This window comes from Battus philenor, unplaced genomic scaffold, assembly GCF_028537555.1.
Source record: "Battus philenor isolate CCGP_79_NKW_IND1 unplaced genomic scaffold, ilBatPhil1.0.hap1 SCAF_6, whole genome shotgun sequence".
Taxonomy (NCBI): Eukaryota; Metazoa; Arthropoda; class Insecta; order Lepidoptera; family Papilionidae; genus Battus; species Battus philenor.
Genome location: NW_027181726.1, coordinates 625,050 through 647,305, shown reverse-complemented (window position 1 = coordinate 647,305; position 22,256 = coordinate 625,050). Strand labels below are relative to the sequence as shown.

Below are 22,256 nucleotides of genomic sequence, written 5' to 3'. Positions count from 1 at the left end.
CAAATTATCTTGTCATGTAATTCAATACATTATATTCGGTTTTTAAAATTTTCCTTAATTTATTTGCTGATATATATAAGTTCGAAAGACAAAAACTTAAAAAAAATCACATTGAAATGTTTTTTTTTTATTACGAGGCAGAGACGTTACAACTCTGGTTAATTCTTCTTTATTTTACTTTCTCCTCTCTTCCTTCACAACCTTTATCTTTCGTCACATTCAAATTATCTCCCGTGCATTACTTTCTCTCCTAGACAACAGTTTGCTACATTATCAAAGTATTGACTCAATATTTCTAGTTTTATTTCTATATAGTTCTAACTATTTTATTATCTACTCTTATTTACTAAACCTATATTGCTTTATTTATGACTAGCATAGGATGTCGTTCGACCATTTTGACTTAGATCTGTCTTATTCTTTTCTATTGTATACTATGCTACATTTTTTGGATAATTCTTGAAATATAGAAGGACATTCTTCGCCATGAGGGAGGCGATTCTGGTTTCTTTGATACTCTTCCTCATCTCGACTTCCCAATCAGAGATACGAACATAGGATAGTTGACAATGTCGTGCAGCACGGTCTGGTCCATCGTCGTGAATTTTACTAACTACATTATATTAAGAATGTCGTAAAAGTGACCACAAAATATGACTTATTTGAGTCTGTGGTGGACTCTTAAATCCCGGCGCGTTAGGAAATCACGTAGCTAAAGTTGAAGGATACCTTAAGGGGTAGTTCAATATGATTCTAATTTCTATTAGATCACATGAATTAATATAAAAATAATTACGAGTTATCTATTGTATTATATGAGTCATAAGGATTATAATCAAGTATGAATTCACAACAGTTAAGCACGGTTCGAACATATTACTGGAAGCGACTCCAAAACGAATCTTTCGTACTCGCAACTTTGTTAAGCGAATGCTTGCTCGCCTATTATCTATGTAATCGCGACTAACTTAACTGTAATAATAATTAACAGCAGTTAACGATATTTTAACCGGTTATCTAATTATGGGCGCAGGCTTTTAGATGATATATATATGTGCCATATATACAATGCTACATTGTACTATATACATAGAAGTATAGGGCATAGGTAACAGGAATATACATTATTAAAATAGTAAATAAATTTAAAAGAAATGGTATACGTTTAAAATATATATCTGTCACTCGGGTAAAGTAAGACAATAAATATTGTAGTATATATACGTCTTCCAACACGGTTAGGATATATGCCTTTTGGAATTTTAGATTATGTTTAAGACAAAAGGTTACCTTTTGACTTAGTGCCTTAGTTTAAATATAGTTTTCAGGTTTAGTTAGTTTAGGACTCTGTGTTTGGCACTAATCGGTGTAACATAACTCCTGAAGATGCCCCGTGGAGGGGTGAAACACGTGTTGAATGATTTGACGGTGGCAGTTGTGTAATTCGCCTTGTTTGCCGCATACGCATTTATCAGCGGGCTGGCGGACGGTGCATTTTGTTGCACGACTACCACTGCCTGTGTGGAAGTGGCTAAATGTGGAAGTCCATCCTAAGTAAGAAAAGGACCAATTCCTTTTCTTACTTAGGATGGACTTCCGCCAAATAACGCCTGATTCCATTAAATATTATTTGCTTTGTTATGCTCACTTGTATGTCCACGGGGAACGGTAAAAGACTTAAATTTATAGAAATTAGATTTAAATCGAGCCCCATATCCTTCATTCGCAGGTATGATGGTTCGAAATGCTTCCTAATCTGAAAAGTATCTACAACTAACTGTGAGTAATTGCACAAAGATCAAACAAAGAAAGAAATTTTATGAAAAAAAGTACAAAATATATGTATTGAAGTTAGGTATAACGTCACTCGTGTATGACAGCACTCCTAATAATGCTTAAGATGTCGGTTAGTTAATTATGATCGGTGTTTGGATTTCACTAATTTTATGGTGCAATAAAATAATAATTATTCACAACAGTAATTTGTTAGGAGAATATAGGTAATATAAATTTTAATATTGAAATAATTCGACAATCGATCGGAGCCAAGAATAATCGTTCAAAGAGCCGCAGTTTGGTAACACCTGGTCTATAATGTTTATGTCTTATAGGATTTTGATAGGAAAGCGAAATAATTTTCCACCCACGTCGTCATATTCTCGTGTAGTTAAAACCGAGAGACACGTTTGTGTTCGTCCCAAGAGGAAAGAATTAATCATAGACGGTGGTCGCGGGAGGAGCGCTGTTCGTCATAAATCGGGCCCCTATCACCGCATCGCGCGTCCGTGTATCGCATTACGACATTGTGCCTTTGATATCGAATTTATTACGGGGCGTATTTGAATCACTCGCGGCGCGTCACGCGGCTTCGCTCGCCGCTCATAAATTCTGTGACATATCGTTCGACTTCCAAGATTTTTCTGTTTAAAAACAATTCACCACCTTTCACATTCGATTAACCTAATATACACCTTCTGTGTTTAAGATTACGGTCTATATTCATTAGTAATTAGATACAGTAACATTGTGTTCAGTATCTTGTCGACTTTCGTCTTATATTAATGACGGTTAGTCTTCTTTTTTTTTAATTTATCGAGAATATTTTAATGTGAAGTTGCAGAGGATTCCAGGCAGTTTACTCATCGTTTTTAAGAAGTAGTTTCTTATGATTATCTGCACTATATTGTCTGGATTATTGGCGGGAAAGTCCACTGAATTAATGGCAGTTAAGATTGTAAAAATTTTTTTGAGTGTTACGGATTTTAAATATCTCTTTCATTTAACTTGACATGCGAATATGTGTAATAGGTAACAAATAAGATTAATTTGAGATTAAATATAGCATCGATTAATATCGTAAAAATACGAATAGTTATAACTAGCTATACCCGCGACTTTGTCCGCGTGGAATTTGACAAAAACTTTAACTCATTTTTTTGTTTTAAGAAATTTCAAAAAATAAAAGTAGCATGAGTTACACCTTCTTACATCAGCTACCTGTCAGTACAAGTCCCTTTGGTCCAGCCATTTTAGAGATTTGCCGGAACAAACATTCCATCCTAAGTAAGAAAAGGACCAATATTTAGCCAGTGACTCTGTGTTTGGCACTAATCGGTGTAACATAACTCCTGAAGATGCCCCGTGGAGGGGTGAAACACGTGTTGAGTGATTTGACAGTGGCAGTTGTGTAATTCGCATTGTTTGTTTTATCAGCGGGCTGGCGGGCGGTGCACTTTGTTGCACGACTACCAATGCATGTGCGGAAGTGGCTAAATATTGATCCTTTTTACTTAATTGCATAGGAGTCAAACGGTTAAGGGTTATTTAGAATTTATTATAATATTTCAGCGATATGTATAAGAAACAGAGAATAAAATTTAATAGTTTTGATTGCGTGCTTCATAAAATAAAAAGTTTTCAGTGTTACGATAACATGTGTATATATTAAAAAAAGTATACAGTAATACCCCGCTTTACGCGAGGGATACGTTACAAAAAAAACTCGCGTTAACTGAAATTCGCGTATAACGAGGTTTATGATTAAACATAGTCAAAAATTATTACAAAAATTACAAATCATTTTAATCAATCACTTTAATTCTAGGAACACTTTATGCAACACATACTCTTATTTTTTACGGAAAAATACATCTATTGTCTGTTGGGTAACGTTTTGTTTCCGTTCTAGTAAAATACGTTCATAACACCCAACACTGTTTTTAATTGTTTGACAGATGGTCAAGACACCATAGAGAAGTTGATGACTACATTATATTTATATGCACTCTTTCGCGTAATTCGAGGCATTTGAGCGCGAAATAGATTAATGAGTATAGATTAATTAATGTATGTTTGTTTGTTTGCAGATGAATCCGTGTGAGCCGGACGGACGGCGCGGCGACTAGAGATGCGCTCCAAGCAGCAGCCGCGACCATCCTACCGTTGGCTCAACACTAACGAAAACGGTACGGCACCATTCATTGCTTATACTGCATGCCCTCATGTTAAGTTGTACTATCTTGGTCTTTTAAAGGCCCCATATCTCCTATTCTCATTCAAGCACAACGCACAATTCAGGGACAATCCTCTGAAGGTCTACATACACACATCCATCGAAATGCAGGACCACATCGGGAACTTAATCCTTTTAGTTTACCCTGGAAAATCACACCCTTCTTACTTTTTCTCATAACAAAAGAATGCCAGTCGTTGCTTTAACCCCTGGATAATGATGAAAAGATTTCTCCAGAATTAAATTATCAAGATCTCGATGCGTTGAGTGTATATCTATGAGTGCTACAGTAACTAATTTGGTTCAGCGGATTGCAAGGTTTAAGTACCAGTATATATAACGCATAGAACAGATTGACGCTGGGGCCTAGAGATCCTGGAGTGAAGACCATAGACCAGAACCGACCGGCTAGAAGAACTGGACGTCAATCACTTACAACAGATCTTGGAAATCTATGAGGTTCTACGTCTAAAATATAAAATATATAGGCCACTTTAGACTCGATAAGTATCTCCATAGCGTCGTCTAGTGAACGAGAGACGTTAGAGGTTCGTGCAGCAGTTTATGTCAGCATATACATCTTTTAGACCAGCTATGGACATGTCAATTGGACCTTCACTTATTCTACTAGCTCTTCGGCGCACACTATAGGAAATGCGAAATAACGTTTTAGCTTATTCAAAATATAACGGTATTTTTGGAGCTAATTATAACACTTTAGCGATATTCATACAGACAAAGCTGTCGGATTCTCACGCAATAACGTTAACTCAATTAGCTATAACTAATTCCGTGCAAATTATTTTACATCTTTCAAAAGAGACATGTTAATTATTTATATATTCTATAACAATAAATATGTATATTTAACTGTTAACGTGTTCCGAATTGTAATCGGAGATACACCTGCGCGTCCGTATCCCGGGGGGATAAGGTTTAAAATGCGCCGAAGGCTGCTCTCCCGGGTGCACCGAGGGCGGCGCGGCATCGACGCAAAGCGTGACCTGACGACTGTGAATATTCAACTAAAACTCGCAATAAATATTAAGTTACGGGCATAGAAAAAAGCTCTGTACAAAACGCAAATGTAATACGGAGTAATAACTCATAGGTCTTTTTGTACAGAACTAAGCCACCGTGAAGCGATAAATAATATTTATTTATGCTATTATACGCGTTTTTGTCAGTTGTAATGGGTGTAAAAGCGCGGGGCGGGGATGGAGCCGGTCGGGCCACTAAGTGCGCGGGACACGGGCATGTACATGGATATATTCGATTGGTGTTGGACAATGTTAAGCTTTCTGGCATTTACAGCTTCTTCGGACTCAGGGCTAATTTTAATTTTTAAGGCTAAATTCTCGAGCTAATAAATTAAAAAAAAATTACGTCGTATTACATTGATTAATTGATATCCACTCTACTTTCGGAGAAAGATATGAACCTTTATTCAGAAGACATTTTACCTGAATCGTCTTAGTACAGTGCCCAACACTCCACATCACGACATTCATTAAGCTATTAAAACAACATTAATTTTATTTATTTTACTTAAAATTCTTTATTATACATCTTAGAAAATATTTACATAGTTTCATAATAGTTAAGAAAAAAGTACAATGGTTTTATCACACGAGGCAATTTCTTCAGACAACCATAGTATAGAAAGAGTAGAAGTATAAATAACGGGTAGTTAACGTGTACAAAACATACATATATATACAAACATACATACATATGTATATAGTTATACGTATATACATTTTAAAAAGAAATAAAAAGTAAAAAAAAACATGAAATCATTAGTCTATTTATCAATCATTCCACAGTATATTCTGGGAAAAATACTTATGTTTCTATGTATTTCCACGACAGAGGTTTTAAAGAAGATATAGTAGCTCAGGATAGGTGAAAACCCGATCTTGGATATATCGATTGACAACTATCCATCGATGGACATATAAATGGATTTTTCTTATAACCTTCCTCCAGTATTATCCGAGTTTATAACCCATAATGGTAGAGTCAATATAGAGGCAATACACACTGTGTAAGACCGGCACATATGGCCTAACATAGTGAGAAACAAACTTAAGAAAACCGCAATCCTTGGTAGTAAAGGATACTACACAAAGAGGATTGTACGGATATTATGAAAGGATATAATCGACGAGTGACATGGATTGCCAGGTCCACTCGTGGGGGCCCTTGAACTTAGTCACTCCACGGAGCTCCAAGAACTCTACAGCCTCCCAATCCGAACATTAGCTACTCTAAATATTCGCAGAATCTGTAAATATCGTTTGGATAGCAACTATCTACCTTTATATATACTACTGGCCAGTATGTATATTACTGATCTGTGGTAAAAGAAGTCCTTGCAATGCAATACGGGGTAGGGATGAGGAAGTGGTCGCAGTAGTTGTAATGTTAAAAACTGAACGATGTTAGGGCTTTGGGAACCAACAAACAAGACACCGTTAATATAAGAAAATTGTTTTAGAAATTTAAGTTAGGAAATAATTTAAAAGACTAGAGTAACATAGCTTAGTAAACATACTTCAAAGAATCCTGTTAACGCACGTTATCGCTAGGCGGATGGATTTCTTATAAATACTTGTGACAGTAAATATAATTGTGACACAATTATGTTAAAACAACTCAACTTAGGAAATTATAATGAGGTAGAGGATTACACATATATTAACCATTTGGTAAGTAGACCGCTGACAATGTTGATCATAATTATTTAATAGAATCAGGAGTTACCTTGCGAAAGTCCATCCGAAGTAAGAAAAGGACCAATATTTAGCCACTTCCGCACAAGCAGTGGGTGGACTCTGTGTTTTGCGGAAGTGGTGCTGAAGTAGCTAAATATTGGTCCTTTTCTTACATATTGATTATATTGAGCAGTAGTATCCCAGCGGAAGAGAACTGAAACTTGTGATCGTAAGTAGCGAGTTCGATTCCGAGAGTACAGTCTTATATATAATTGACATTGGCATTAATTATACGGTATTGCGACAGCTACAAACAAGTTTCCAGATGATAGACAGCAGCATCGATATTGGTTACTTTCGTATGTTTACGGATCAACTTATTTCTGATATTTTTGCTAATTGTAGATTCAATTTTTTATATAATTAAGTGAAAGGCAATTTCATATCTAAAATTCGACATAGAGTTTTATTCATATATAAAATTGTCATAAAAAGTGTTTTGTTGTGAATTTGTTTAAAAAGTGTAAATTATTTATTTATTCTTCAAAACCAATTTTATCCTCTTCAGAATAATCTCGTCCGATTAAACGCACTTATCAGCGCTTTTCTGGTCCTCGATACAGTGAGAATAATCTAGTTCCAGAATAGCTTTCAAGACCTTCTTCAATTATGTTTTTATCTTTAATTAATCGTGTCAAAACTGCGTCTCCGCATTATTCTTTAAAGTTTGCTGAGTAGCCAGAAGTTACACGGATCCAAATTAAGCCAATGGTTGAGGAACGATGTGTGTCAAGTTTTTGGCATAAAATCGCAAAGTATCAATGTAGTTTTATATCGACCAATCGAGACTTGATATGTGTAAGATACAAAACATCATAACACCCAAATCATATTCCAATTTTTGACAAACGGACACTTGACAAAGCTACGAAAATCCTACCAATTTGTAAAAAAAACCTGCGTTCCTAAAGCTATGTTTTTGCTGACAATTTCAACTTAAGTTTTGATCACAGTGGTAAATAAACTTTTTGATATTTTATTATAGTTACTATATATAATGTTGGTTTTCATTCTATCTTTAAAAACGAAAAAAAACACACACCCACAATGTTGTAAAATTATTTGCAATGAAAAATGTTGACGACCGCTGTCTTAGAATAACAAATTTGTAACACCATCAACCGCCTATTCATTATGTATTGAGGTACTCTTATTTTAAGCCGCGATGTCATGTGTATTCAAAACGTTACCTCCATTAATAAAACAAAGTCGTTTATATTTTAATTTATTGGGAAACTGGTCGTTTCGCCTATTAGCAGCATTATCGACCAGCAACATAATAACTCGACACCGAAGTGACATGCTTGAGTTCTTAAACTAGTTCCATTAATAATTTCAAAAGAAATCGTTTTCAAATTGATCAGTATACAGGATGATGAATAATATACTCCATCGCTTCTTCACAACTAATTCTCTATATATCTACATAATAAATTTTAAATCACGGTGATATCGCTATCGCTAGGTGATATATTAGATCACTTTCATATAATGACATTACTTTTGCGCCACCTTATGTAACCAATTCGTCAATTTACCTATGGTACAGTCTTTCCATATAATCGTTTTCAAATTCTTTTTACTATATATTAAAAATAATTATTGTCGCATTCTTATATAAAAAAATGTAATGTATGATATTTAAAATAAATATATATTTATTGCGCACAATACACATAAAGGCACAATATAATGTTAAAAATATAAATATAGAATGATATAAGTACAGATTAAATAAATAATTTCGGCGTAAGTGTATTCCAGTGTAGTGTATATAATTAAAATCATATAAATAATTTAAAACACTTAACTTACAATAAACACACTAATTAAACAAAGGAAAAATTATAGTAAATAATCTCTAGTTTTTTTTTTAATTTATTTCAGAGAAACCTCTTTGTACAGGACGATAGGAAATAAGTGTAAACGATTTTTAAAAAAATGTTGACATATGAGCCATCAATAGTGAACGAGGATATCAAACAGCAGAAACAAAGTCATTGATGTAGGTCGAAGAATTGCTCATCTGGATAGGCAGTAGGAGGAAATAAAAGGTTAATGAGGGTTTGATTGGGTAGATACCCACGTAATCAAGCTCGGAGTCGCTGGATATGGAGAGTGCAAAACCGTTTATTGTGGTGAACTTGGGAGAGGCTTGTGCAATCCAGTAGAGGACTGAGAATGGCGATCGTAAGTCGCATGTTCGATTCCCAGGATACAGCTCATAAAAAGTTTCCAGTGGATGAACAGAAGCGTTTTCTGCGTACCATAATATTACGTTTCGATCGCAAAATCCCCTGCCAAATGTGACCATTATGGGGTCCCTCATAGATATTTTTGGGGGAGGCCTACGCCTTGCAGTCGGCGTCTATGGGTTGCAACGATGATTTGCTTTTCAGTGGACATTCATTAACTTATTTATAGCTTTTAAAATGTAACCGATAACTTTATAAACCTTTGAGATGAATCGGGAATTTCTCAGTTTGAAATTCAGTTCATTTGACAAGGTTCATGCCGGCAGTTATATCTCACGGGCGGTTTTAATCATCCGCCGGGCCCCGCTTATCTATTATTGAATATTAATTAAAACTAAATTAGTTTCACAGTTATTAGCGCTTCGCAATACTCGTGTTTAATATTTTAATTGATGGCACTTTAGATAACTAACGTGAAATAATTGCAAATGATATTGTACTCAATATAAACAAACCGTTTTTCGTGTCGCCTTTATCTTGTTTTTTTTTTAATGGCCACCGTAAAATATTCCGTTAATTAATGCGATAACGATCCACCATAGAATACTTAATGATTGATTTTGGAAATTTAATTTCTTAACATATTTAAATTAATGGTTTTAATTATGTCGATTTACCATATTTAGGTAGCATCTATCACGCGGTTTTCGTGGCCACACAGCTATACATAGAGCTCTGTGTGTTTTTATAATGCATCTAATTAAATAACAATTTAATAAAACCCATTAATGCATTTGTTTATATTTATTTATGCGCGCTTCTATGTGGACCATTATCGCTCGTGTGAGAAAGTGTAAATTTTTCGCAATAATTAAATTAAATTACTGGAACTAATTATAATGAATTTCAAGATAATTACTGTATTTATCTATTATAATAATGTTTATTTAAGTAATAAAAGACCTGGGTATAATAATAGATTGTATCAGTAAAGCCTTCGTAGTCCTTAAAATAAATATGGACAAGACGAAGTTGATGTATAAAATCTATTATGCTTATTCAAGTAGTTTTCTAAAGTGCTACGGCTATATATACTTAGGAAAAACCGTCCACCTTTGTAAGTACAAATGCAAGAAAGAGATCACTCGCCGAAACCAATTCGAGAAGGCAGCGTTCAGAAAGCTCCGAAACATCTTCCCGTTCAAAATACCGCAATGCCTGGAGACGAAGTTCTTTGACCAAAGTATGTTGCTGATGATAACTTACGGGCTTTGTTAGAAGGTTCGATGTCACCCAAAGAGCAACGGAGAGAGCTATGCTCGGAGTTTCACAGTAATCGAATCAAAAATAAAGAGATCCGTAGAAAAATTAATGTCACCGACGTAGGTCTAAGACCGAGTTTCCCAAACTTTTTTGTGTCGCAGACCCCCATGTTTTTCTGTGTTGAGTAGACCCCCTACTTACCAGATATTGATTTCCTGTAAATTTCTAACTGTAGTGACGTATAGCGTTAAAAACTTAAAGTAAAACACATGTTAATTTATACATTTATTAATTGAATTTAAATTAAAACTACTCAAAATAAAATTTTGTATCTGTTATGTAAAATATACGTACGTTTTCAAGTTCAAAATGTATTGCGACCACAAAGCGAATACCAACATCCTACAACTTACACAATTTTATAAACATATAATAAAAACTTACTTCATAGGTACTTTTATAAATAATGTAAATGTTTTGATATTGTAAGATAGTATGATCTAAGTAAATAGGTACTATCAGTGTATGTGTTGAGATCCACTATCGTGGACCCCCATTTTCGTTTTATGGACCCCCAAATTTTTTTTTCGCAGACGTAGACCCCTTGCAAATTGTCATAGACGCCTAGGGGTCGATATAAACCACTTTGGGAATCACTGGTCTAAGAAATACTCGTCTTCAGCGGAGGTTTTCTAATGGTGAATACGAGCCGGTAGACGCAGTGCGGTTAGGCCTCAAGTATGCGGACCGGTGACATATTTAATCTCGCGGGAATTCGCTGGATGCGCAAGCGCAGGGCCGGTCATCGATAAAGATCTAGGCCTTTCAGTGGGCGTCCATCAGCACAAAAAAATAAGAAGTAGAGTACAAAGACACAGATTCGCCACCTAACCTAAATAAACTCTTTTTAGCCTGTCTGTATTTAAAAAAAATACAAGCATGTGTACATTCAAGACGTCTGTACGAAATAGACAAACCAATTAAGTTTTAAACTCTCGGTCAGTGCAGACAGTTATTTAATATGAGATGAACGTCCTGTTCCCTAATAGAAACATGATATTAGTGCGTCAGTTTTTGCATGCACGACGTACGAACAATAACCCGCTGTGGGGCCATAAAAACTGCGTTCGCATAGTTTAAGAGTAATTTATTGCTATACGCCGCTTTGATTTACAAGCTTCGGACCTCTCCTTTGTGGGGCTGCTTTCTCTTTCATTGAATAACCTATAGAGAGAATAAACAAGAGTTTGCGCAAGCGTCGTGTTTTGAATTAGTTTTTGAATAGAAAATAACGGTAAAATAGTACATTTTGTAACAAAGGACGAGAGTGAGGTATAATTATCTCATCAATATATTTAGTTTTGGCGATTTCGTGAACTTTAAATGAGTTTTAATATAATTTTAATACAGAGTTTGGGTTAAAACAGTATAGTTTTTATTTACAGACGTAGTATTTGATTTTGATATTAAGTTTCAACGGGGTCTAAGATGCTACATACTTGCCTAGGAACATATGCTATCTACCTTGCTTTTGAGTGTAAATGTCTACTTAAATAGTACTTCAAGTTTAATAAAAAGTAGAAAGCTATCATCGGTTTGGAATACTTGTCTAAGTACCGAGCAGAAACTCAACAGTTTCTGTTTAATGTTTGATCTATTCTTTATAATATCAACTCAATTAATGAGTCAATTTAATAAATGAATTAGTTTGTTAGCTTTTTTCAATTATAAACTCTTGAATGCTATAGCAAGATTTAATAGATCCAAGATATACGAAATTTTTATCATATTTCTGTCTATACAAACTATATGTTATTAAATACGTATTTAAAAACAACCGTCAAAATACCAATTCATTTAAAAGCATCTCTCAAAGAATCTCTAGATTTTAAGTTATATATTGTCCGAAAAGTTCTTTTTTGTAAAATATATATAGAAATAATTCCAATGCCACTGTTACATGATAAAATACTTCTTTTCATAGCTTCACTTATTTTTTTTTACACTAATCTATTTAATACCCATTGTCTAGTTTAGATAATATTTAACAAAATTTTATTACGTACAATGAATTTTTGTTAAGTTATTGTGAAATAAAGTGTCGTAGTTTCGGATCCTAAATCATCGGTTATTAGTTCAGTGGTTGGCAAGTTTTATGATCTCTTTTTACACACGTGGGAAAACAATTGTCAGGCTTCACCGGCGGGCGCCGAAAGTGAAGGGGTTAAAACGCTTTTGTTGTTTTTACGATTGACTCTTCAGCTCCCGTCTTCAAGTTTTATTGGCAATCCTTTATGTGTTTGCGGTGAAGTCGATTATACCTCCGGTCATCGACAGGTATTCTCTTGAGCTCTTTTCAGTTCGGAACTTTGACGGTAATTGGGTTGACACGGTTTGTTCTTCATTATTGTCCTGTTAGATGTCCTGGGGATCGGGTTTGTATATTTTATGTGCGTTACATTTTGAAGTACCTACATAGAGTTAGCTTACAAGCGGATGGACATGTTGAAATGACAATGGACAGGCCAAACGGGCACGCAGAAAAGATGACCACCGAGGACTGGACTGCCAACAAAGTGGACAACCTTGTACAGGTCATCAAAAGACGCTGAGTGCAGGCCTCTTCTATGTGTTAGGCCTATGTCCAGTTGTGGGCGTCCTATTACTGAAGTAATGATGATAATAAATGTTAGGTACTATGTAGTTTTTATGCGTCATAATTTTAAAATTCATTCATTAAATTAAATGTTTATATTCAAACGTGACATCTCCCGGTGCGCAAAGTAATTAAAAATTATTTATTAATTAAATAAACTCGCACGAATGCGGCCACGAGAGGTAACCAATAAAATCCAATAATGTCGCGCTCGTAAAAGTCAAAAACGGAAAAAAATCTGTCGAGTCTACGTAAAAATGTTTACAAACAGAGCGTTTTGATGTTAACGATCGCGGACGGAATAGGCCCCTGCCCGATACCTGATTTATGGACTTCGGAATAGCTCCCGTCTTTTAAGCGCTCCGTCCGATCACTGAATTTACGGCTTCATACAGTTTTATAACTGATTTTATCCGCCGTTAACTTTTACAAGGCGATTCGGTCGCCTTTCATTAAGGCCGGTACCATACTGAGCGTTTTCTGCTCGTTATAGATTTAGCATTCCCTCTTGATACATTCTTCACCTTATTCTTAATCGTTGCTTCATTAGAAAACTATTATTTATTATTGTAATTGTGGAGTATGAGAGGCGACGTGGGTGGAACGATGACATTGTTAACGTCGCGGGAAGTGACTGTATGCGGGCAGCGCTGGACCGGTCATCATTACAATCTTTGGAGGAAGCCTATGCCCTGCAGTGGGCATTCTTCGGTTGAAAAGAGAAAGGAGAAGTAGGGCGTGGGACGATCTTGTCAAAGTCGTCGGAAGTCGCTAGATATCGCTTCCAACTGGTCCTACTAGACATCTATAAGGAAGGGCTATGTCCAGCTGTGGACGATATTAAAAATAAGTCTTGTTAATTCGAAGACTAATTGCGCTGTGCTTTTTTGTATGACTTCCTCTGTCACACGAACATGAGTGCTAGTGACATCTTTCGGCACCGATCGAAGTAATAGCGTTCCATATATATCATCTCTACAATATTTCTTCTTGTCAACCGTCTTTTCTTTTCTGAAGGTGTCCTTAAAACACCTTGACGGAGTCGATGAGAAGCTCTTTCCATACTATTCTAACCTCCGCTGTTCTGAGATCTGTGATGTGTGATTAGATTAGATCACCTGATGATAGCCAACGTGGTCGGTAAGATCGGTCTATTAAAAAGCCAGTCGGGTTTTTTAGGTTCAACTTCACAAATTTATTCGAAGTAATTCATTTTCAAACAGCATTATCAATTATATATAAATATTACATTAAAACTATTTGAATTTCGATTATAAATAAAAAAATCCAAAAACAGCTGACGATAGCTTGATGGATACTAAATCAATAATTTAGGATGGCTTCGGGCCATAAAGTTTTAGAAGCGCGTAAACAGTAGCCTGGGTAGCGCGGGGTCGTAAACCGGACGATCGCGTCCTGTGTGGCCGCACACGTAGATAGTTAAGGCTGGATTGATAGCCCACTAATCACGGGCGCACGTGTAACGCACGTGATTATGTAGCAATATTAACATGATTTTATTTTCATTAAATAAATAAAACGAAAGAATATTTTTAATTGCCTTATTGCAAAGAAAATCTTTGTATTGTAAGTAGTTTTGTCATCATTTCCGCCATTAGACATCCACTGTAAGGCATATGGCTTCTCCAAAAATATCTATGGAAGGATATACCGTAATCGCCACGTTTAGTAGACGATTTGACGATAGTACTTTAGTATTATACTGCCCATCATCTAGAAACTTGTTTATGAGCAGTGCCAATCCTATGTAATGTACCTAGCCACCTAAGAGTAAAAAGATGATGGAAGGAAGGCGATAAAAACAAGAAGGAATGAAAGAACAAAATAAAAGATATTGTGATGGATATAAGGTAAGAATAAAATAAATTGAGAAGTATGACAGTGAGTGAAGAATAAAGATGAAAAATCTGAAAACCTTTTTTTGTAAACAAAGACCCTGATCCCAACTAATTAGGGGTACAAGAGGCCTCCAATGGCGGGGGCCATAAAAAATAATCCTATGTAATTAATGCACAAAGTGTGAATCATATAATCATCATTCAATAACATTATATAGTGACAAATAAATCCGCGGCTTATGACTATTCACGTCATTTCGTCACTTTAAATAAACTCCCGTAGTGAGAAACTACCAGTTGCAGTGGGTAATTAATTAGGAGTGTGTACTCTGTTTCTTTTTATACTTGTCTAATTATATTTTTTTTCTCATTCAGTTTCAATGCCCGTAAATAGATCACCATAATCATTTCACTCGTAAAACGTCTTCTGGATATATGTCTCTCTCGTAGATCACCTGAAGATGCTTGTATCCAGTGTCTTCTGATATAGTACCTCAACGTCCATGCTCATCACCTGTTTACATTTCACTCACGAAACCCGCCACTTCTCTGTAATAATGATTACTCGATAAATTCCACTGTGGACGCCGTCTTCTCCATGAGAGAAAAATAACTCAGGATCTTGTTCGTTCTTATTTCAATGTCGTATCCTAGTTTATTCTTAGTTATTTTGTCAAGTTGCACTTTTGGCCGGAACCCAAACCATTACGATCCCTTCAGTGTCGTTCGTTTAATTTACCGTTTGGATCTCGCATGATATATGCTGCTGTTCGAATATGCACTTGATTTATGTGCAGCGGTGACGAAACATCACGCCGGGTCGGTTTCATAATGCCTTGAGATCTGGCCGCCGAACGCCGCCGTCGCGTTTATTTATTGGCTAAATTACATTCGAATCAGTTAATCCGACTATGCATCAAACGAGTACAACACTAATAAATTTAATTCTAGAAGTTAATTTATCGAAACTTGGAAGACGTTCGCACACGAATAACTTCTCCCGGTAGGTGATAAAATGGTTATGTATCGTAAGTCACATTGGTGATTGTAAATTATTTTAATGACTGTACATTTACAAATTTCCTTTGTGAAGAATATGAGGAATTATAAGCAATAATACAGTAATCATGATTGAGAAATAACAGAGGTGGAGACTACTACTAGGAATAATATTCATTTGTTTTAAAAGCTTGCCTGTGGGAACTTGGGAGTCTCTTAGAGGCCAGTTTACTTTTTTGATGTTTATTTGTTTAAAAAGGATTAAAATGTTATTAATTAAGTATTTGTATATATAAGGTAATTGAAATAAAAAACAAGAAATTAAAGCGGCCTCTCACTTTACACCTTGTATCTCGCGCCGGCGCGAGACCGGCACCTGCGTTCTTAACTTAGTATAAAAGGATTGGGGAAAAAGATATGTGTAAGATACCCGTATTTAGGTAGATAGCTGACATAGATAATGACGAGGAAAGTCGCTAAATGCGCGCGGCTAAAGAATGGACATCGTGGCGAGTTTTGAAGGAGGGGTACGGTACAGGCCTTGCAGTCGGTGTCTATAGGCTAAAATGGTGATGATCCTACTGTCGAAGTTTTAATGTCAGTCAAAAGAAAACGCGTATTAGGAACCAATATTTTATTTATTTAATGGTCCCCTTTTGGTTTCACGTTCCGATATCTTAATCTAAGATATAGACATGACTAACGAAATATTTTTTTACAATCTTTCACATAATCTCCTATACTTTCTTCTTCCTTCCTTCACAATATTTCTCACTCTATATCTCTTATTTGTATTGTGTTCATACATCGCCTTCTTTCTATCGTCACATTTTAACAATATTTCATTTTTACTATTTAAATGTTTAATTTTTATTCTTATTATTACATTTGTCTCAGCTGCTGCAATTTGTTTTCTTACAACTATATCACGGCTATTTACCAGTATTATCTCCTGGCAGTATTGTAAGAATCTGAGGCGGCATCCTGTGTCCTCTATCAGGGAGGCAAAGACTTAGTAATAAATAATCGTTTTTTTTCATAAAGATCCCAAAATAATCAAATTAAATACGTGTTTTTTTTTATTTGACTGCAACAGGAAAATAACATGAAGTCTGTTAGAGCAGCCAGTGCTTAGTGATTTATAACTTACCTATAGATATTATTAAAAATAATTGAGTAAAATTGCAGAAGAAATCTTGCGTAGTTATGATATATTTAATGGAGTCAGGCGTTACCTCGCGGAAGTCCATCCTAAGTAAGAAAAAGACCAATATTTAGCCACTTCCGCACATGCAGTGGTAGTCGTGCAATAAAATGCACCGCCCGCCAACCCGCTGATAAATGCGTATGCGGCAAACAATGCGAATCACACAACCGCCACTGCCACAGAGACTCTGTGTTTGGCACTAATCGATGTAACATAACTCCTGAAGATGCCCCGTGGAGGGGTGAAACACGTGTTGAGTGATTTTTCTCACTAAGTCTTGATATAATTTCCGTTGTTAGATAAGAAATGTGAATAGGAGGTTGACAGGCCACATAGCAAACAGATAGCTAGCATGCGTAGTGTAGAAACAACGTGCAATCACAAATTTGACAGACCAACTTGTTAAGGACACCCATGTCCATCTGTGGTCGTCGATTTATCAAAACCACTCGAAAATAATGTGTCCGAATAAATGACATTCGATTCGATATAATTAAGACCTCTTTTTTTAATTCAACGCATTAATTATATTTAAAAATGAGAATATTTTTTTTTATTTCTCAACATCACCCGAATTAATGGGCGTCGATGTAAAAAAACTTGTCTCATCGTGTCATAGCGTTCTCTTAATATATGTATTTTTCTTATCTATGCCATCTACGGCGCGGAGTTATCTGCGATCGAATGATAAATTATTTATTTCATAGCCTACGTATTTTCAAATGTCGAATTAAAAAAAAAACGAGTTTTTTAATAGCTGTCATCCGATTGTTTGAAATATAAGTAGGAGAGTAAAATTAGCTTGTTATATATTTAGTTATGTTGACATTTCGGTATAGGCATATCATATTTCAGTGACTATAAACACAGTGCAATAAACGACACGGTTAGTGTGCAACCACCTTTATGTATATAAATACTACTCACACATATAAAATTAAGATGTTTATTCAAAGTTTTCAGATCTAAAGGACAAAGTAATAAGTTGAATGAAAAAATAGGCAGACCACGGACTTGTAAACGCATCTTGCGACGTCAAAACACAAGGTGGACAGACAGATAGAAGTAAACTTAAAATATATCTTATAGGAAATATATGGGTGATACGTATTTCCAACAGTGATGTTGAAACTAAAAATATATACATAGAAAACAAATGAAAAAAATCTTTGTATGTATGTACAGTTATTCTCCGAAACACGTAACTTTTATAACGCGTTTTCACATCTCTCCCATAACAAGCGATCCACAAGTTTCAGTTCTTTAAGATAAAATAAATGTCATTTATTTAAAATTGGAACTTATAACAAAACTTATTGGTCGTAAACTTATTACTTTTAATCTATTTTATTTTTTAGTTTTGACACAATGCTTCGCACGGTGTTATAGTTGAGAATAAGCAGGAAGAAACTTCACAACATCACATCCTTTAACAAAGCTTAACACAGATTTATGCTTATATACATTAGCAAGAAAAGGACCAATATTTAGCCACTTCTGTACATGCAGTGGCAGTCGTGCAACAAAGTGCACCGCCCGCCAGCCCGCGGATAAATGTATATGCGGCAAACAATGCGAATCACACAACTGCCACCGCCAAATCACTCAACACGTGTTTCACCCCTCCACGGGACATCTTCAGGAGTTATGTTACACCGATTAGTGCCAAACACAGAGATTATATTAAATATAGCCTAAACGAAATCAAAATAATCAAGCGATAGCATAGAATTATTGTCGTTTAAATATTCGTTTATTGAGTAATAAGCTTTTTTATGTACATGCAATTTTAACGCAATTTTAATGATAAAATGTAATTGTTTTGTACATAGCGCTATACGGGTTAATATGAGCGCGTTATACAAGTGACGGTTTTTTGAAGTCTTGCAGCGAGGATAAAAATAATTAAATAAAAGAAAAAAAATTGTTTTATCTTTTAATTATTCGTGTAAACGTAACAAGTAAAGATTTCTCTTGTATCAATAATCAAAATTGTGCTGTGTGTGTGGTTGTGTCTGTGTTTTGGTAGTATTTAAATTTATTAATGAAAAACATATATACGTCTGCAATGATTACGTACAAACTGTCGAAGCCATGAAAACGGAATGATACATTAGCGCTGAGAGCTATTATAATTTGAAGAATTGATTATGTTTTCGTACAGTATCGTCTAATTTTATTAATGAAATGTAAAAGGAAATACGACACCATCTGCGTTATAAAATAAGAAATATAATCAACATGGCGTTGTGTCGATAAAATTTAATTCAATGTTACGCATAATTTTTTTAAAGTGTCGCATATTTGAATAAATATCTTCAATTTGATATCATAAATAAGCCGACGCTTAGAGATTATTAGTAGGAATGCGGGAGACTTTGGCAATGAAACGCAAATTGGTAAAGCCCCGTGCACGTGTCGGCAGTGGACACGTCGTGACTGACGCCCCGAGGCCCGCATTTAATTGAAGACGACTAACCTAACTGGCCACCGTTAAAGAAACCATTAGTCCAAATAATCAATATCAATAAATTAAAACTTAATTAGATTCTAAGCGATTTTTTAAACCGTTTTTGTATTTAACTGTATCGTGATGGACTTGTTGATTTTATAATGACTTGTATCTCATTTTGTACAGTCGCGAACGTATTTTAGAATTAATTTTGTAAAATAAATTTTGACACCGTTTCGCTACTACATAAATTGTTTTAATGTACTTTTAAATTGTCAATCTTTATTATTGAATTAGAAGAATAAATAAGATACATATCGCACAGAACAGTAGATCGCATGTTCCTTAGGAATCGTACACGGAGACCGCGGACTAGCAGACGCAACTTGGGACGTCAACCCACAAACAGAAGACTGTGTTCTTTAATTAAAGTGATTATGTACAAGATGCCGGCGTTCTTGCGTCCTTCTTAAACTATTTCATAACTTATATCTTAAACTTATTTAAACTTAAATAAAACTTATTCATATCATTTTGGTGGTCTTGTTTTGTTTTACAACGCCTTAGCAATGTTCATTTCTTTCTGTTTTTAATATTACAGTGTATTTGACCGCTTGTCTATCACTTTGTGTAAATATAATTGTTGAAATATGTGACGCCATCTATTTTAACTGAGAGATCAGGACGCATTTTGAATGGGTGGTATACCTAAGTGAAAACAATAAAATTGTAATATCTTGTTCATACGACTGTACACGTGGTGAAGCACAACTAACAACGCTATTTGAAAAGTTGGAAGACTACTAAGTGCGTAATAAAAAAATCACAGTATCACTATTTGTCTGGATCAGGAATTGACAATTGCACTGAGAATAACACAGCCGAATTACGAAGGCTAGTCGCTTTAATTTCTTTCCTTGACAAACAATAGACAGTTTCACAGGGTCAGTTAATATACCATGATCCTATCGGCTCTATTATCATACGAATTACCGTTCCAAAGTCGCGGCGAGCCCGTGAGACAGTTCCCCGACGTGTTTATTAGTCCGGTCGAAATATCGCAATAAATTATTTAAATATTCTCCCGACACGCAGACCAGCGGCGGGACAAACGGTAGCTTGAGTACAACCGTTTTAATTTGCATCTTTACGTTTAAATTGACTTCAATGATATATCGTCTTGTAAATGAATTACTTCGGTTACAATCATTTTGGAAGGAGATTATAACGGCGTGTGAATACTTGATAAAGATTTTAATGTTATATCAATTTCAGACGATGTAACCAAAGTATTACCTGTTTAATTATCTTAAGAAGCGACTTGAGTAACTTAAGCAATTTAAGTGTAATTAAACGATGAAGGAATGAGATCCGCCGAAGAATCTGGGTCATGTAGCTCGAAGAATTGCTCGTGTCAAGTGACAGTGGTTGGAGCATATCTTGCAATCGACTGACGTTGGGGTCGACAAGTTCATGAGTATAGTAAAGGAGCCGGTACACGCGGTGTAGGCAGGCCCCCAGTAGGTTCGAATTCGAATTTATTCAGTCTTGTTTCTCTTGATCCAGACTGCGTTAGAACTCCTCCTCGACGAGGTAAACCGAAGATATAGACTGCTCATTATGTTTGTGTTTGGCGGGGGCTTCCGTCATGTATGAAATCGAATAGTGATAATGATGAAACAGTGTGATATTTGTGTTTTTATGAAGATAAATAAACATGAGCGAACCTTATAAAACGGACAAAATAATTGCGAGTGTAACTAATAAAGGAACAGCCGATGTCTGTTGTGTATACTAAAAAAAATATCTCACGACGTAATATACAATGGTATACAAAGTATATAAATAAACTAAGTTTTTGATTGTCATAAAGTTTATTAAACTTATTAAACAATAACTGCTAAATAAAAAACTAGATGTCGCTGCATGCGATAACTCGTGACGATCGCGCCGCCGATGCCAGGAACAAATGAAAGTATAATTTTATACAGAATCGTTTGTTTAAATGCACGGCAGTAAACACCGAACCATGAGGTTGGCCTTTAAAGTATTTGCTTGCACATAGCTCAGAGACAAACCGTGCCCCATATTCGAGGCTGTATTATTTAACGCGATTTATTGCGCACCGCTCGTTTGCGAATTTTGAGTTCGCTCCGCTTAGCGGGTTCTGCGAATCGCGGAATCGGTATCGTTGCCGCGCTCAATAACCGCTCGCAATCGATATATTGTTATTGTTGACGTGAGTTACCGATTCAGCGATGCCAATAGAAACAATCGAATAAATATCCGATTGAGTTTATCTTTATTTTATATCTGCTTCGAGGAACCGATGGCTCCGCCGCGGATCGCTACAGCTGTGACCTCGATCACTCGAGCTGGTGAACGCCCGTCAAGGCTTTTATTTGTTCCGTGATCTTCCGATGATAGACTCATATACTTATTTTAACATTACTTATCCTTGGTATCATTAAAATCAGAAGTTCATCGCGCTTTCAATTTACTTCATAAACGTAGGAAGACTTACACAACTCTTGCCTGTAATGTGTATATACGTACTGTAACCTACTGTGATAAGCTTGTAGTCGGACCTTTTTGGAGTTTTTCAAAAAGGTAATAAGAAAAACACAATAACAAGCATTAAATAAATAAATTTCCGCCCATTTAACAATGACTTTGATATTGTTCTTAACACAAGTTGAAGTAAAACGTAGCGGCCAGAGTCGAGGCTTCTACGGGAGGCTTCATACTTCACTACTTTAAAAGAGGTAGGCTAGGCGTACTCTGCGCCCTGTTACCTCGTACCCACGGAATCTGCAAATATTTTTGGCAGCAGTGT

The 22,256-nt window shown here is 35.5% G+C and overlaps 1 protein-coding gene across 1 annotated transcript in view; it reads left to right on the top strand.

The window, feature by feature from the left end:
• LOC137930116 (protein tiptop-like) overlaps nt 1-22,256 on the top strand; it is a 412,862-nt gene that overhangs the window by 83,419 nt on the left and 307,187 nt on the right. Inside the window, exon 3 of the mRNA XM_068773226.1 lies at nt 3,867-3,965. Coding sequence (XP_068629327.1) covers nt 3,908-3,965 — 58 coding nt within the window. The 5' untranslated portion in view covers nt 3,867-3,907. The remainder of the gene's footprint in view (nt 1-3,866; nt 3,966-22,256) is intronic.